Here is a 16,981-nt window from a genome sequence, read left to right as displayed (position 1 = left end):
ATACATGATATTCTAATTAATAAGACAGCGGCGTTATTAATTAATCTAAACAATCAAAATTTATAATATTCCTTTGCATTTTAATAAATCTAAGAGGTTTGAACCTAAAAACAGCAAGAATGTCTTCAGAAGCCTACAAACTGGGCAGATCACATAATCTCTGGTGGGACTAATGTTGTCCCCTACCTAAACAATAATTGATCATGAACCTGAATTTGCTGGTTTTCAAGTTGTCCATTCATCTGGCCACTGCATGTAGTTTTACTCATCACTATAATTAAATTTCTCGCATTCCATTCAACAGAAATACATATACGCCCACAGTTGAGAATTAATCCAGTGGAAGCATACTCATATAAAGCATGGCGAATCCAAGTTGATAGAATAGCTGGATTGCCTTGCCTGTATTTCCTCTTTTCTCTACGTTGTAGTGAAAAAATCGCAGATTTCGTTGAAAAAAATTGAATAGTTTGTTCAACTTCAAAAGCATAATTGTGCTAATTGAATTAAACGTAAAATGGACTACAATGAAATTCGAGCGAGTTCATATTTTGGTCACCACCCCATTTCGTTGACTGTGGTGTCCCACTATTAAATGAAGTTGTCCAAGATGAAAACTAAAAGTACAATCCAGTTTTTTTATTTATTTATTTATTTTTTTTTTTTTGTCTTTAATTTATAATTTTTGGATCTGAAATTCAACTTGTTCCAGTATTGCAATAATTTATTAAAAGTGAGAATGGATTATACATGAAGACATTTATAGTATTGTTAACAAGGCGTTCTTTGTCTACAAAAAACGCATTAAATCACAGTAATAACCCTTCACAAATAATTGAATTTAAAAAAAGAAGTTAACTAAGGATCTGTTTTTTAATAAAAAACTGCACCACTTTAAAGTCTAACAATAAAAAAGTTTTTATTACAAATAAAATATCATGCATATTTTAAAAGCAAGGGCCTCTTCAGACAACAATTTTTAAGAGCAACCAACATATTGCTTTTATAAAAAACGGAGTTGAGCCTTTAATAAATATTTTCAATTCTTGTAATACCATCATTACTTTTTTTTAAATGACATTATTGTTCATTTTACACATATTTTATCCCTTGAAAAACAAAATGTGCCCCACCATCTACCACTACAAACACTAACCTTACACCATCACCGACATTACCACCACTACCTCCACTAAAATCACAATCGTCACTACCACTACCACCATCGTTGTGGCCATTACCACCACCACCACCACCAGTGTAACCACAGCCGCCACCATTGCCACCACTGCCACCATAACCAGAACTACCACCTCCGCCTCTACCACTATTATTACATTTGGACCCCAAACACAACCCTCTACTATTGTCACCACCATCATACTTCCAACATTGTTGCTACTATCAACACCACCGCCCTGGCCATAGGTATTGTCTCCACCATTCCCACTACTATGTCTATTCTTATCATTATAAATAATTATATTATTAATAAAACACAGTTTGTAAACCAAAAACCTATTAAATAATAGTTATAACCCTTCACAAATAATTCAATTTTTTTAGTACATCGATATTTTACACTAAGGGGAGGGGGAGTTCGGCTAAACCCCACCATGAGCAGCCTAATTTGGTATCGAATTCAATTTTAGAAAATAAGCTAATTAAGGTCCCGCTTTTTTTTACAAAAAAAACTGCTTCACTTTAAAGTCAAACAATAAAAAAGTGTTTAGTAAAAATAAAATATCTTGCATATTATAAAAGCAGTAGCCTCCAGACATCAGCTTTTAAAAGCAACATATGGGTTGCTTTTAAAAACTGTTTTTATAAAAAACGGAGTTGAGCCTTTAATAAATATTTTCATTTCTTATAATATTAGTTTTTTTTTAAACGACATTATTTTTCATTTTACACACCCTTTGTCCCTTGAAAAACAAGGTGAGCCCCACCAACTACCACTACAAACACTAACCTTACACCACCACCTCATTACCAACACCATTGTTGCCACCACCACCACCACTATTATAACCACAACTGGCAGCACAACTAGAACTGCCACCACCTCCTCTACCATCACCCCTACCATGATTATTATGTTTGCACCCCAACCACCACACCCCACTATTGTCACCACCATCATACTTCCACCATTGTTGCTACCATCACTACCACTGCCCTTGCCATCGGTGTCGTCGCCACCACTCCCACTACCATGTCCATTCTTGTCATTATAAACAATCATATTATTTTTTATATTAAATTCACCAAATGCCTTTACATTGCTTTTCATATTCACAACGTTTTTAAAAATACATCACACACTCAAATGTTGTATTTTATAGTTGATTATTCTTAAATCATATCATAATCAGTCTTTAAAAAAATACAGCAATCTTAACTAGCCCTAATTGCATTCCCACCCACTTTGGTAGATTTAGATCTATTGGAGTAGACTTATGGCAGTTACTATTCATTCTCCACCTATTGTGAATAGTAACTGACATGACTATTACTATTCACAAAGATTTATTTATTTTTAATGTATAATTCAATTATTTAGTAATTATTTTTTTGAATGAGATTAATTTAGAATATGTGACTTTGATATGCCACATGTCCATTTGCCTAGCCGATGACATTTGCCTAACGTAAAACTCAAAACTTTCGTCTAAGCATCTCTCCATTTGCCTAACGAAAAACTCAAAACTTTCACCCTACCAGTAAATGCGCCTTCCCTACGACTAATGCCATACCAACCGACATAATCGTCATGAATTTGCTTCCACATATTTGCACACCTCTGCATGCTCATTGCCCGTAATTGGACAATGGGTAATGACTTTCCAACGCTCACACAAAAAAACATATTCGGCGGTCGACCATGCGGTTCCGGCTTCGGCTCCACCTTCGATGGAAGATGCCATTTTTGTAAGCACAAACAAAATAGGAATGTAGACAATGAAATAAGAATGTAGAAAATTTGTATAAAATTTGGTGTGGGAAGGGAGAAAAAGATTTAGTATTTATATAAAATCTACAAGTAACTTTTGGAATATTTTTTTAGGAGAAATTAGGTTCACATCCTTCTTTTTGATACTCCATTGATTAAAATCCTATTCATTTTCAATTTTTTATCAAGGTCCTTGGATATTAATAACATCATTAATTATTTGAATAATAAAATATTTTTATTTTTAAATATATTCCTTTAGTGTTAAAAATGTTACAATTAGTATATTTATATTTATGGCTAAATTTTTTTATCATATATTTTTATTTTTAGTTTGTACCTATTTTTAATTTGTACCAATTTTTTTTCATTTTTAATTTGTACCCATATATTAGTTTCTTTTTGTGCCCATATTTTTTAAAGTTTGATTTGTGTTTGTACCCATATGTATATCGTCACGTGACATTGTATATTTAATCAATGATAGAAAAATTACATATGGTATATTTATGTTTTATGCCTAAACTTTGTATCATATATTTATATTTTTAGTTTGTACCCACTTTTAATTTGCAACATTTTTTTTTTAAATATGTAGTATTTTCTTTTTAGTTTTATTTTGTACCCATGTATTAATTTCTTTTAGTGCCTATATTTTTTAAAAATTCATTTGTACTCATAATTTTTTAATCTTTTATCTGTATCCAAATTTATTTATAATGTACTCATTCTTCTTTATTAATGTACCACTTTGTTATATGTGAAATGTACCAATTTTTTTAACACTATGGATACATTCTTTTGCCATTTATTATTTCTCATTTTTACATAGTTTTTATCCATTTATTCAATCAAAATGTTTGAATTTTTTTTATTGTAACCGTTTCTAATAGTATTATAATGAGGGATTTTAAATTTATAGGATTATAAATCTCATAAAATATCAAACAATTAATTTCAAAACTATAAAAATATAAATATTAATTGTAATCTAATGAGGTGTACAAAGTCAAGGGACTTTGATCAAACTTTAAATATCATTAAGGTTTTAGTCAAATAATGTTAAGGATTAGGGACCGCATCCAAAATATCCCATTTTTTAATTTAGTTTTTTCTATTTTTTCTTATATTTTTTGGATTAATAAGTTATTATTACGGAGAGTAGTATAATAGTTAGATTAAATTGAAAATTGGAAATGGACGTCAAAGATTTGGCCACGTGGTTAGTGAGCGTTGAAGTAGTCGTTGGAAGCCCAGCCGACCGTTGTGGCTGGCCCAATCGTCAATTTCTGTAGCGCCACTCTTGTTGGTGGGCACATGTGATGCACGCACCTTGTGCAAAAAAAAAAAAAAAAAAGAAGTGGATACTCTGACGATAGGGTCATGGATTTGGGCTTGGACTCAAAATCGACATACGAAAAACCACATTTTTACACTAAAAAGTCAATCCTGGTATTATTCACTTTACTCTTTATTTTGTCCTTATCATTAAAACTCAAAATTTTCAAGCCATTTTCATTAATTTTCCTTTTAAAAAAAAACCCCATCTCCCACTTCAACCCCCCACTCCCACCTCTACTTTCACTCTCAATTTGGTTCCTAAAAAATGTAATATAAATATTTTATAACTAATAAAAGATTTGGCCGTCAAAGATTTGGCCACGTGTTTAGTGAGCGTTGAAGTAGTCGTTGGAAGCCCAGCCGACCGTTGTGGCTGGCCCAATCGTCAATTTCTGTAGCGCCACTCTCGTTGGTGGGCACATGTGATGCACGCACCTTGTGCAAAAAAAAAAAAAAAAAAAGAAGTGGATACTTTGACGATAGGGTCATGGATTTGGGCTTGGACTCAAAATCGACATACGAAAAACCATATTTTTACACTAAAAAGTCAATCCTGGTATTATTCACTTTACTCTTTATTTTGTCCTTATCATTAAAACTCAAAATTTTCAAGCCATTTTCATTAATTTTCCTTTTAAAAAAAAACCCCATCTCCCACTTCAACCCCCCACTCCCTCCTCTACTTTCACTCTCAATTTGGTTCCTAAAAAATGTAATATAAATATTTTATAACTAATAAAAGATTTGGCCGTCAAAGATTTGGCCACATGGTTAGTGAGCGTTGAAGTAGTCGTTGGAAGCCCAGCCGACCGTTGTGGCTGGCCCAATCGTCAATTTCTGTAGCGCCACTCTCGTTGGTGGGCACATGTGATGCACGCACCTTGTGCAAAAAAAAAAAAAAAAAAAAAAGAAGTGGATACTCTAACGATAGGGTCATGGATTTGGGCTTGGACTCAAAATTGACATGGCGCCAACCATGATTGGTGAGCCTTGGCGACCCAAAAATTGGTGGTGTGTTTTAGGTTGGATTTGAGATCTAGCCATGTCAATTTAATGTGGGTGAAAATGCTCTGAGTATGAATAAATATATCAAACAACTAATAAAAACACTAAAAAATAAAAGAAAAAATGATTTTAAAAAAGGGAACTTTAACGAAAAGTATCCGGTACTGTTCACTTTAACGAAAAACCACATTTTTACACTAAAAAGTCAATCCTGGTATTATTCACTTTACTCTTTATTTTGTCCTTATCATTAAAACTCAAAATTTTCAAGCTATTTTCATTAGTTTTCCTTTAAAAAAAAAACCCCATCTCCCACTTCAACCCCCCACTCCCTCCTCTACTTTCACTCTCAATTTGGTTCCTAAAAAATGTAATATAAATATTTTATAACTAATAATAGACAAATTTAATTACATATGTGGGCATGTAACTAGTAATATATGATCAAAGAAAAAAAATTTAAAATAAAAAAGAATCAATTGCCAAGAGGATGGTATACAACAAATAAAATAACTCTAAAAAAAAAAAAAACAACAACAATTAATCAATCATTAGGTAGGAAAGAGATTGCTAAGAAAGTTCACACAAAAGCGCTTCACAACAACAAAAAACTGCAGCTAGGTTTTCATATATAGCACGAGGGTAATCGAACGTGGTTAACGGGTCAACCACGCAAAAATCACAAAGGAAAAACCCTCCTGCAAAATAAAGCCTCGCTCGCACCATGAGTACAATGGCTGGTGTTTCCTCCAAAGGTCTTGAACGCCAGGAAAAAAAAAATGCCTAAGAAACTGTCAGATTTATTCCTATTTATCTCCAACTCTAGGGCACCGAGCGAACGTCAAAACTTCAAATTTCTGGTCACACCAACTTGAGCAAAGCATGTCTTAGGTTTTTTACCAGATCTTTCACTGTCATGCTGAATTGAACATCCATCTGTAATTAAGAAATAGAGAGTCTTATTAGTTAAGGATAAAAAAAATGTCAGGTTTAAGTACTAAATTAACCTAACCAAGTATCGATACCTGAGCAACTACAGTGATATCAAGAGTTGAATTGCCAAAGGGCAAGGCACAGCTGTGAACTATGGTGAGACCAAGCTTTTCTATTTCACTTAGTATGCTTGTCAAACATCCTTTGGTTTTCTCGCAGTGGATTCGTATGAGAACCTCCTTGTCCGAAACTCTTGCTTCAATTTCTGGCAGTGGCTGGTCAGAGCAGCTCTCGGAGTTCTCGTCAGATGAAGATATATCATCATCCGCTGAGTACTGCATCCTCTTCACAAAAACCACTGCTTCCCCAGTTTTCTTGGCTGCTTGTTCCTCCAGCACCTTCGTACGTTCTTGAAGATGTTTCACGTACTTGATTGCATCTCCGAGGACCGAAGCCTTGTCCATCTGTAATTTTGTGAAAAAGGGTAAATTTGAATCTTTAATGGCATTATAACCAAATTAAACTACGGAAGTGTTCTCTTAGCAGACAACACGACTGCCAGATTATCAATCTGGATCATTGATTAGACAAACTCTTCCATAAAATCTAGATCATTAACAGTTTAAAACATGATAGTGAGAAAAAGGCTACATTAGATCATAACTTTACAAACATAACATACTGTCTAACAGTCTAACAGTGAACACATTAGAAGTACCAACAAAAAAGTTAACTGATTAGCTAGTACCTTCTTTAGGCCTGGAAGTAAGGCAGATAGAGCAATGAACCGCTGGCTGAGCTTTTCTCGGCGCTTTCTCTCAGCAAGAACATGATCTTGAGCATGTAAAGGACTTCTAGTCACCGTAGCTGCCCTCTTGATCCCTTGTCCATGTTTGGGTGAACAAGTTTGGGTGTCATAGGAACCTTGGGAAATCAAAGCTGGAAGGTTCAATTTTCCATTGGAATATTCCACCTCATTCTTTGGCTTGATAACTTTGCAATCTAGACCATTGTACTGCTGAGAAGTGGTCGGAGGTGATGAGTCGGAGTTCTCAAACGAAATTAGGTGTGACGAGGAAGAAGAAGAAGCTTTGGCAGCAATTATGTGGTCAGTGGAGCAAGATTTCCAACTAGTGGTGTTCTTAGGCTGTTTTGCTGGCCTTTCCTGACTGCCGGTCTGATGGGGATTTTCAATGAATGCTTTGCTGAAGTTGTGTGTAACAGCTGCGGTTTTCGAGGTGAAATTTGGGTAGGATGAGTAACTCTCAGATGAGAAAGGCGAGAAAATGAGCTCATCAAGTGAGTAGTCCAGAGAGCTCATTGCGTATTGATTGATAAAAGTGGGATCTTCCATTTCCTATAATATAAATCAAAACATTACTAGAGAACCAATAATTTGAACTTGTCAAGATTAATGTTTTACTCTTTTGCATCCATTTTTTTAGAATTCCCATTTTTTTTCTTGAATTCTCTTCATGTTAAGATATAGGAAAGGAGTATATAATAAATTGTAATTAGAAATGAGAATTACAAAATCAGATACCCATTCTGCTGATGAGATCATGTCCATTATGCACCTGGTTTCTTTCCTTGGAGTGGATAGTAATTAGCAGCAGCGTTGGATTCAACTGAACAAATTAGTAAAATCTTAGTTATGTACGAAGGCATGAATAAAACCTGAACAAAGAACAAAGATTTCATGGAAGGCTGATATGTAGACTATAATATGATCATAAATATTATCTTTTCTAGAAACTTGAGAACAAAAACAAGATTGCAGAGAGGTGAAGACCAAGAAGTGGAAAGTGTGGATCAGATTTGTATGTATATGTATTAAATGTCAAAGACTCAAAAGTACTAAACAAAATTTACAGAGGTAACAATACTGACTAAACATTCACATCTCCCAGAGATTAATTGATTGATTAAATTTAAAAGAAACGCAAATCTCAAAAAACCAGCTTGATGGATAGTAATGAACCCTCAAAAACAAGTTCAGAGAACTTAATTAAGAAATCAAAGAAGCCGAGAGGTCGCGTAGCAAACCCCAAGAAAACTCCTTGAAACTTGGAAAAATGGAAATAGGAGCACTGAGAGTCGAAAAACACCTCACCTTACGACCAGTGAAGACTATCCAAGTTCTTGTTTTTCCAGTTCTCCAGGAAGGAAGAGTCTTGCAATTGTAATCTTTTATAGGTATACGAACGCGCTCCACATCGAGACGATGACTAAAAAGCAAGAAAATTAAGAAAATAGAATGTACCGGTCCAATAATATACTGTAATTAAAGTGGCACGTGTGAAAATGTTTCACGCATTCTGATGAGTGAACGCTATTCATTAGGAGGCTTTTTCCTCTTGGGTCAATTTATGACTCTTTTCTTGTTTTGACCTATAAATCCAATTGATTGGGTGACCTGATTTTCGTTGGATCGGACCACAACTACATGTTTTCAATTTCAATTTAAGAAATTTTAAGAGATGAATGTCAATCCAATTTCGAAATTTTTATAACTCACCTTGAATTCAGAATATTCGGAATTAGAGGAATTTCAAAATTATGGGATTGTGATTTTTCTACCCTTCTTGCCATCGAACCTAATTTATCCTCAGATCAGTTGTTCAATCTATGTTTTCTTCTGTTTCCTCCTTCCTGACTTTTATTCACATCCCTCATTCATCATCAATCTATGTTTTCTTCTGTTTCCTCCTTCCTGACTTTACTCCATCCTTCATCAATTTCTCCCATTTTCCGGTTTGCAATCACTATTGACCACATCCTGTTGTGGTTCATCGGGAAGGTGTGTTGTGTTTCGGTGCCCTCACCGGCTCGGGTGTTCGCACCACCTCCTTCCCTCGGTTTGCCATTCGTGGCGGTGTTGCTTGTGGGAATCCCACTGACTTCTTAGTTTTCTTCTTCTTAGTGGCTGCAATTGGAGGGGGACTGGTTGTTGGAAGATGGAGTCTTCTTTCCTATTTTATTTGAGGAGGTGTTAGGTTTGAATCCTGGCGTTCGTCAGGGTAGATGGGTCAAGCTGTTCAAGAGGAGCTGTAGTGGCATTTGTGGTAGAGGGAAGAAGGTTTCTTTTGGTTTGTGTGTGTCCTTGGGCCTAATCACTTGGTTGGAAGGTCCTTTTTGCTTTGTGTACATGTTTTGGGCCTTTGTTGTAATTTGTTTTGTTTTTAATAAAAGTTCTCACCATGTTCTGCCATTGTGTTTTGCCAAAAAACAAAAAAAAAAAAAAAAAAATTATGGGATTGTATGGCTTCATTTGTACCAAGATCAAAAGTATTTCCTGTCCACTTCTACGTAATTGTTGCAATCATATTTAGAATAGGAATGTGATTGTGTAATCATATTTAGAATAGGAATGTGATTGTGTAAATCCTAGTAGATATATGAATATATTTTATATTCCTATTAGGAGTTGATTACCTATTAAGAGCTGTAATCTTAAAGGGTAAGGTTTTTGCCTATCATTCTACTATAAATAAAGGCACAATGGGGTGATAGAAACATACCTAACAATTAAATCACTCTTTCTTCTCCCTCAATACTATCGGCTCCCTCTCTCTCTAATCCCTTAGATTAGTTCAATCAAATAGGCCTACAACACGTTATCAGCACGCTCTTGCCAGAAGCTGAGGAATTGACGGATCGTATAAGAAGGCTATCTTCCACAAAATTCAAAGGCTTTTCTTTGTTTTCTGCCAATCATGTATGCTTAAAAGGAAGATATTTGAAACGTCCACAAAGCATGAAAACATTTCCCATGATGCATGAACCCCTCTATGTTTATATTTTCCTTACAATATATATATATATATATATTGTATATGTTCATATATTTGTCAATATATATATATATATATATATATATATATATATATATATATTTGTTTCATGCATTACGCAATTAAATTGCTATGTGGAATTTGTGAGTCAAAACATATAAATAAATGAGAAGCAATTTAGGGTTTTCAAACCTTAGGGATTTCGAAAAAAAAGGGAAAGAAAATTAGGCATGGTACGGCACCACCGTCTGCAACACCATGCACTATTACTAGCATGAAGCCTAGCTGCATGGACCACCACAGTAGCCTTTGGGCTTACTGCTACTGCACTCGACAACCAGGTTTCGACCTAGGGTCAATTTCGACGAGCATGAAGCCCCGAGCCCACCTGCAGCTTGGCCCAACTTGCCAGCAAGCCTTTGCGCTTCTTGGGCTTTGATCTTACCCTGACCTGCAACTAAACAACCAGCCCAATAGGTTGGGTTTCTTCCCCCGGCCTAAAGACTAGGCTCCAGCTTCGGTTGGGCCTTTCGTGTGCTAACCCACAAGCCAGCTTCAGCTGGGCTTGTCCCTATACACCTCTTTGGCCTAATACCAGCAACCTTGGCTACTGGGCTTACCCAGTTCCCTTGGCTCGTGGCCTACAGCCACCCGTGGGCTGTATTTTGCAGCTACCCCGAGCCCAAATCTTTTGGGGCTATTTTTTTTTACCCAATGCTATTATTTTGGCATTATTTTACTTCCACGATCAAACATGTTTGGTCCTAATTTATTGAATTAATTAAAAGTGACATGCAATCCATTAATCTGGTAATGAATCCAAAATTATTGACCTGAATATCACTTTTGGACATTAACGATTCAATAATTTATTTGTATACTTTGAATCGTTGACATACTTTCGTAGTAACGAAGATCTCACACTTGAGTTCTCGAAGAAACTCAAATCCACTACACTTAAATCAGTATATTGCATTATGTGTTTCTTGCTGGAACATCTCCTTTATGAACTAATTGTTCATAAAACTAAATTGAACCTGTAGTTTCATATTTAGTGCCTTTGAAACCTGAAGTTTCATTCAAAACTTACCACATGAAACCTGTAGTTTTCATGCATAAATTAAACCAATAGATGTCTATAGAACCTGAATGTTCTACGATATATGTCTATGGATCACCATATGCCATATGACTAATCACGTTTTTCCCTCTATTTTAGGGACATGTCGAAATCAAACAAGCTCGATTTCACCGCTCTGTAAGTATATGGAAGAAACTACCTAAAATAGGTTCAAGACGTGAAGCTCTATCTTACTGCAAAGGGTATTAGAGCCATCATCGAGGCACCTACCGATGATAAACCTGTCGAGGAAGCTCAAAAAGCTACTGCAATGATCTTCATTCGAATACACATCCATGATGCTATGCGGACTGAGTACCTCGCTGAAGAGGACCCACGCACCCTCTGGCTTGCTCTGGTCGACCGTTTCGATCACCAGAAAGACATATACTTGCCTCAAGTAAGACACGACTGGCAGTATCTTCACTTCCAAGACTTTTGAGTCCGTGAATGAATACAACTCTGAAGTTTGTAGAATCCGATCACTGCTGAAGTTCTATAAAATGGAACTAACCGAATCAGATCTTCTGGATAAGACCTATTCAACCTTTCATGCCACCAATATTGTCATGTAGCAACAATATAGGGCACAAAAGTTCACCAAATTTTTGGATTTGATCTCTGTTTTACTTATCGCTGAAAAGCAAAACCAACTTTTGATGAAGAATCATCAAGTTAGACCAACAGTCTCGAACGCAGCGCCTGAAGCGCATGTGACCAATTCTAGCAGCCATAAACGACGAAAGAATCATTGTGGTTGTGGAAATGGGCGGCAAGCCCAGCCACGGGCCCAAGGTCAATAGAGTGCCGGCCCTAAGGGTCCAGTAACATCCACTCCTAGCCTCTAAGGCTCCTAACTTCAGGAACAAGGGCAAAGCTCCCGTTCAATTAGCTTCTACTGAAATGGACATGTGTTACCGTTGTGGATCAAAAGATCATTGATCACGCGTATGCCGAGCTAACCGTGAGTGTAAGATCCCACATCGACCAACAGAGAGAGGGTGATGTGCCTTATATGTACATTCTCCCCTCCCTATAGCACGGGGCCTTTTGGGAACTCACTGGCTTCGGATTCCATCGGAACTCCGAAGTTAAGCAAGTTCGGATGAGAGCATTCCTAGGATGGGTAACCCACTGGGAAGTTCTCGTCTGCGTTCCCAAAAACAAAACCATGAGGGCTAGGCCGGGGCCCAAAGCGGACAATATTGTGCTACAGCGGAGTCGAGACTAGAATGTGACACCGAGGCTATTACAAAGTATCATTCCCGTTATGAGTCTAACTTTGCACATATGGAACATCCGGAAAATGCTACTACATCAATAGAGATATCAGATTTTCAGGAGGCGTCAGCTCCTATGGATGAATAAATTAGACATGTTTCTAGGGTGTTTGCCCCTAGTGGCCGAACCCACTAGGAATGGCCGGCCCCTCTCCCCTATTTTTCTAGGTTTATGGTTTAATTTTGAACAAATTTTCTAAGTATTTCGAATAATTTGTTTGATTTTGATTTGTTTTGAATTATGGATTGTTATTTGATGGATATTATTACTCGAATTGCTTAATTGAATGAATGGGCTTATATTTATGCATGTGACCAATTCAATCAATTTATTTCTAGGTATGTCTAGTGGGAAAGTTAGTTGTCTGTCTAATAATGCTACCATGCACACCATATTGAGTGAGAGACACTATTTTACGAACTTAATACCCAAGAAAGCACATCTGACAACTCTTTCAAGCCCATCCAACCTGATTGAAGGATATGGAAAGGCACGTATCATGTTGTCAAATGGTACAATCTTAACCATTAAAGAGGCACTCTATTCTCCACGTTCCAGAAAAACGTTGCTGAGTTTTAGAGATATTCGACATAATCAATATCATATTGAAGCCACTAAAGATAATGGTTCTGAATTTCTTTGTATCACTTCTTACGAATATGACCATAAGCGTATTCACAAGAAGTTGGAACGTCTCCTGAGTAGGTTGTACCTTACAACCATTCGCGGCATAGAAGCCCATCATGTGGCCAGCCCTCTGCCTGAGTTCCAGAACACTTTGCTGCTTTGGCATGACCACTTGGGACATCCTGGACGTGACATGATGCGACGTATCCTCAAATCATCTCGTGGGCATCGGTTACCTCCCTATGTTGGATTCCTGCCATGCAAAGCTTGTTCTTTAGGGAAGTTGAATACTTAACCCTCAATTACAAAGATCATTCATGTCCCTCCCCCCCTCCAAGTTTCTTCAGAGGATTCAAGGGGATATTTGTAGACCTATCCAACCAACCTGCGAACCATTTAAATATTTTATGGTGTTGGTTGATGCATCGACACGGTGGTCACATGTTTTCCTTTTGTCCACACGTAGCGCTGCGTTTCCTAAACTCCTGGCTCAAATTATTAAGCTAAGGGCTCACCACTTTGATTTTTCGATTAAGTCGATTCAACTGGATAACGTTGGAGAGTTTATGTCACAGACTTTTGACGATTATTGCATGTCAATAGGAATTGAAGTGGAACATCCTGTACCCCATGTTCACACCCAAAATTGCTTAGCAGAAGCTTTCATAAAGCTATCTGATCCAGATATGGGTACAATCAGATTCTATAAGTCTCGGAGTTCCTACAATCTAGGAATCGACGTGCGTCGCAAGTAATCAAAACTCCTAAGATAGTGTAATATCTACTTTTAGATATCCTTTAGGATTCTACCAGCTTAAAAAGAGGATTCTTTCCCAAAAATCTATCTCCCAAATGAAATAAATACATGTATCTAGGGTTCATCTCTGGTAACCCAATCTAAACACTTGAATTCTTTTACATACCCCTTGAGTCTAAATCATTCACTAACTTGCCCAGTAGAGAACCTTTGGCTGACACACCCCTTTCCCCCTCCTTCGGTCTTATGCTTGCTCATGTTGTTTACTGTTTTGCATGTTGCTTGAGTTTGTGCACAACCACCTCTCATGGCAATGTGTGAATTTGGTTTCAACAAGCAAGTCGCGTTCGGGACCTCAAGGAGTCTTCTTCTTCAGCGAGCTTTAATCTTTTGACAAAGATTGATTTCAGACTTCAGTAGGTGAAGATGGAACTATAGCTCCAAAATGAAGAAGGTGAGCGCCTACATGAAGAAGTTGCACGTTTGACACAAGCTGCTGCTCACGACCAAGAATTAATACACTTGTACTTTGCTACTGTAACCTAGTCTTTGTCAGCTTCTGACATCAAGATTTCGAGCCCTCGAGTGAACTTCAGAAGCCATTCCTCCAGGCAACCCAACACCCACCCGAACAGTTTACATTTATTTTGTTTAGTATTTTTAAGTTAGAATGAAATAAATAGTTTATTATAAATATTGTTTTTTAAATTAAAAATGTTAGCCCGAAGGAAGGTTTCGTCAGGTCAAGTTCATTACATAAATAGTTTATTTATTGGTGGACAAGATATCTTTGTCAGGCAAGAGGATTTGTCAGGTCAATTTGGTGAACGCATGTTCATTCGACTAATATATTCGTCGGGGTGTTACTCGACGAAATTGTGTTTTCGTCATTTAAGGTTTCATGCCATGAGTTTTTCCTAACTAATCTTTCCTGTCAAACCTTCATCAACTAAAAGCTGCAGCTACAAAACCAACTTTAAGGCAACGCAACTTTTCTGTCTGTCAAGGGTTTCTGTTGCTATTGTTGTATTGACATGTCCAACCCACAAAAATAAATAAATAAATAAAATACAAATCTTCTACCTCACCCCTCTTATTTTCCATATTCATCAAGAGTAATGTTACAGAGGCTAAATTTGTAGACTATAGGGGTGTATCCAATTAAGATTATGATGAATTTTGAAAGAATTCAGAAATCTAGGTGTTTTCAATTAAGATTGTAAGTAAATTTGTCAAACTCTAATAGTATTCAATCTTGATTTTTTTTTTAAATCTGTCAAAATCTACTGGTATTTAATCTCAAGTTTTTTAAAATATTTCAAAATCTGGTTGTATTCAAAATTCAATGAATCTGTAGGAATTTAGGAGTTGAAGGATTTTGGTGGATTCAAGAGTGGAAAATATAAATACCAAAAGCTCTTACAAATCTTGGCTCAACCCCTAAGATTTCATCATGATTCCTCCCTCTACAAAATATGAGCAGACCTGGATATGAACGAACTCTTCTTTTAAGCAGACATGTAAAGGTAACACGCCAAGAAATCTACAAACTTCTTTTTCGATTTTTTTGTCTTCTCTGTATGACCAAATCATTATCTCGTTTCTCTTTAAGGAAGACAACTTGTCATCCAAAATGTTTTTGTCTTCTCCTCATGGCCAATTTTGTTTATTATTTGTTTTAGAGAACCTTAAAATCTCAATTGAACTCAATCGAATTCTAAGCATCAATTTCCTTGCTTGATCCTTTTTTTGTTCAACTTCCTTGCCTGATCTTGGTATCTCATAATCACCCAATATATGTTGTACTTGCCAACACCACTCCCCTTCATCACCATAGAAATCTTCCTTTCTTTTCTACTTTTCTTTTGGCATCCTTGTTGTGACTTTTGGCATCTTCTATAAATGCTATAAAACCCCCATTAATATCCATTAAACTCCATAACAAAATTCATATGAAATTCCTTTTAAATCCACGTGAAGTCTATGTGAAAATTCATGTGGAGTCTATATGAACCTATTATTAAATTCATAGACTACATGGAAGTCTATTATTCCACTAGAATTCATCAAATTCTCACACTACTACAAAAGGGGACATCACTGGCGCTTTAAAACCGACAAGAAACACTAGTTAATCTCGGATATTTGGCAAAAATCCGACATTAAATCGTGCAATGTTGGATATAGTAACCGACACCAATACTACTGTCACAAAAGGTTAATGACGTCGCTTAGACCCCCTTAATCCGCCACCAAGAAGACAGGTAATATAAAATAAAATAAACATCAACGTCGCTTAAAAGTGACATAGAGTCTTACGTCGCTTTTAAGCAACATTAAAATAGGACATCATGTTGGTTAAAACCGACATTACCTAATAAATAAATAATTAAAAATGACACTTACTATCGGTCCATACCGACATCATGTAAGATAAATAAATAAAATACTCTAGGTACTGTCGTCCATAAAGCGACACCACATATATTAAAAATAATTAAAATTGACGTTCTCCCTCAATTTTCAGTTAATAACAAATACACCAAATTATAGGAAAATAATTTCAACTATATTTCATTTATAAACCAAGGCTACCATTAACAAAAACTCATAACAAATATTTTATATTGCACATAACGTACAAAAACTTATCCGTCATAACAAACATTAAATCCGACATTACAAATTCAACATACAAAAAATAAAAAAGAAATAGACTATAAATGCTAGCACAAGTGTCATACATATCCGACAAGAAAGCGAATCACATAAACTACTCAGCAGAAGCGGAGCCCAGATGTGAGCCAGTTCCTTGCCTGGATCCTTCTTCAGATCCTCCTTGTGATCCAAAAACCCTCCCCATGCCAACATCTAAAGGAGCACCAGCGAGCATTCCAGAAAACCCTCAAATTGGAACATCATCAGAAGAAGGCATCTCAGGTCGATATGCATGCATTTCATATGGCGACTGCTGCATGTATGGCATGGGTGGCTGCTGCATGTATGGCATGGGTGGTTGCTACATGTATGGCATGGGTTGTGTCGGATACATCGGATGTGAAGGGGGTTGCTGATAATACCCTGTATACAGATATACAGGTGCGGTAGGAGGCTGACTTTGGGCTGACTGTTGGGTTCCTTGTGGGCATGGATTTGGAGGAGGCTGACAT

The 16,981-nt window shown here is 36.5% G+C and overlaps 2 protein-coding genes across 3 annotated transcripts; one reads left to right on the top strand and one right to left on the bottom strand.

Annotated features, from left to right (window-relative positions):
• Positions 1-5,757: 5,757 nt before the first annotated feature.
• Positions 5,758-8,450, bottom strand: LOC126621704 (transcription factor bHLH18-like). Of its 2 annotated transcripts, none has more exons than XM_050290289.1 (5): positions 8,346-8,450; positions 7,764-7,860; positions 6,981-7,589; positions 6,325-6,696; positions 5,758-6,235 (listed from the first exon to the last, which is right to left on the bottom strand). In XM_050290289.1, exons 2-5 carry the CDS (start codon positions 7,800-7,802, stop codon positions 6,161-6,163), a joined length of 1,095 nt encoding a protein of 364 aa, XP_050146246.1. In that variant the 5' UTR covers positions 7,803-7,860; positions 8,346-8,450; the 3' UTR covers positions 5,758-6,160. The 2 variants fall into 2 exon arrangements, with proteins under 2 accessions (XP_050146246.1, XP_050146306.1); XM_050290349.1 differs by having other exon boundaries at positions 7,776-7,860.
• Positions 8,451-16,534: 8,084 nt separating this feature from the next.
• Positions 16,535-16,885, top strand: LOC126611072 (uncharacterized). Its single transcript, XM_050279286.1, has one exon. The coding sequence runs from the start codon at positions 16,535-16,537 to the stop codon at positions 16,883-16,885; it is 351 nt and encodes a 116-aa protein (XP_050135243.1).
• The last annotated feature ends 96 nt before the right edge of the window (positions 16,886-16,981 follow it).

This window comes from Malus sylvestris, chromosome 1 (genome assembly GCF_916048215.2).
Source record: "Malus sylvestris chromosome 1, drMalSylv7.2, whole genome shotgun sequence".
Taxonomy (NCBI): Eukaryota; Viridiplantae; Streptophyta; class Magnoliopsida; order Rosales; family Rosaceae; genus Malus; species Malus sylvestris.
Note: the sequence above shows the minus strand (reverse complement) of the source record. Positions and strands in the feature narration are given on the sequence as shown.

Excerpts from the sequence above, each read along its gene's own strand:
- LOC126611072 (XM_050279286.1), top strand. The coding sequence starts at position 16,535 with ATGCTAGCACAAGTGTCATACATATCCGACAAGAAAGCGAATCACATA.
- LOC126621704 (XM_050290289.1), bottom strand. The coding sequence starts at position 7,802 with ATGGACATGATCTCATCAGCAGAATGGGTATCTGATTTT. Across the intron at positions 7,590-7,763 it reads CAGAATGGGTATCTGATTTT|GAAATGGAAGATCCCACTTT; the intron begins GTAATTCTCATT and ends TTTATATTATAG. Across the intron at positions 6,697-6,980 it reads TACTTCCAGGCCTAAAGAAG|ATGGACAAGGCTTCGGTCCT; the intron begins GTACTAGCTAAT and ends ACAAAATTACAG.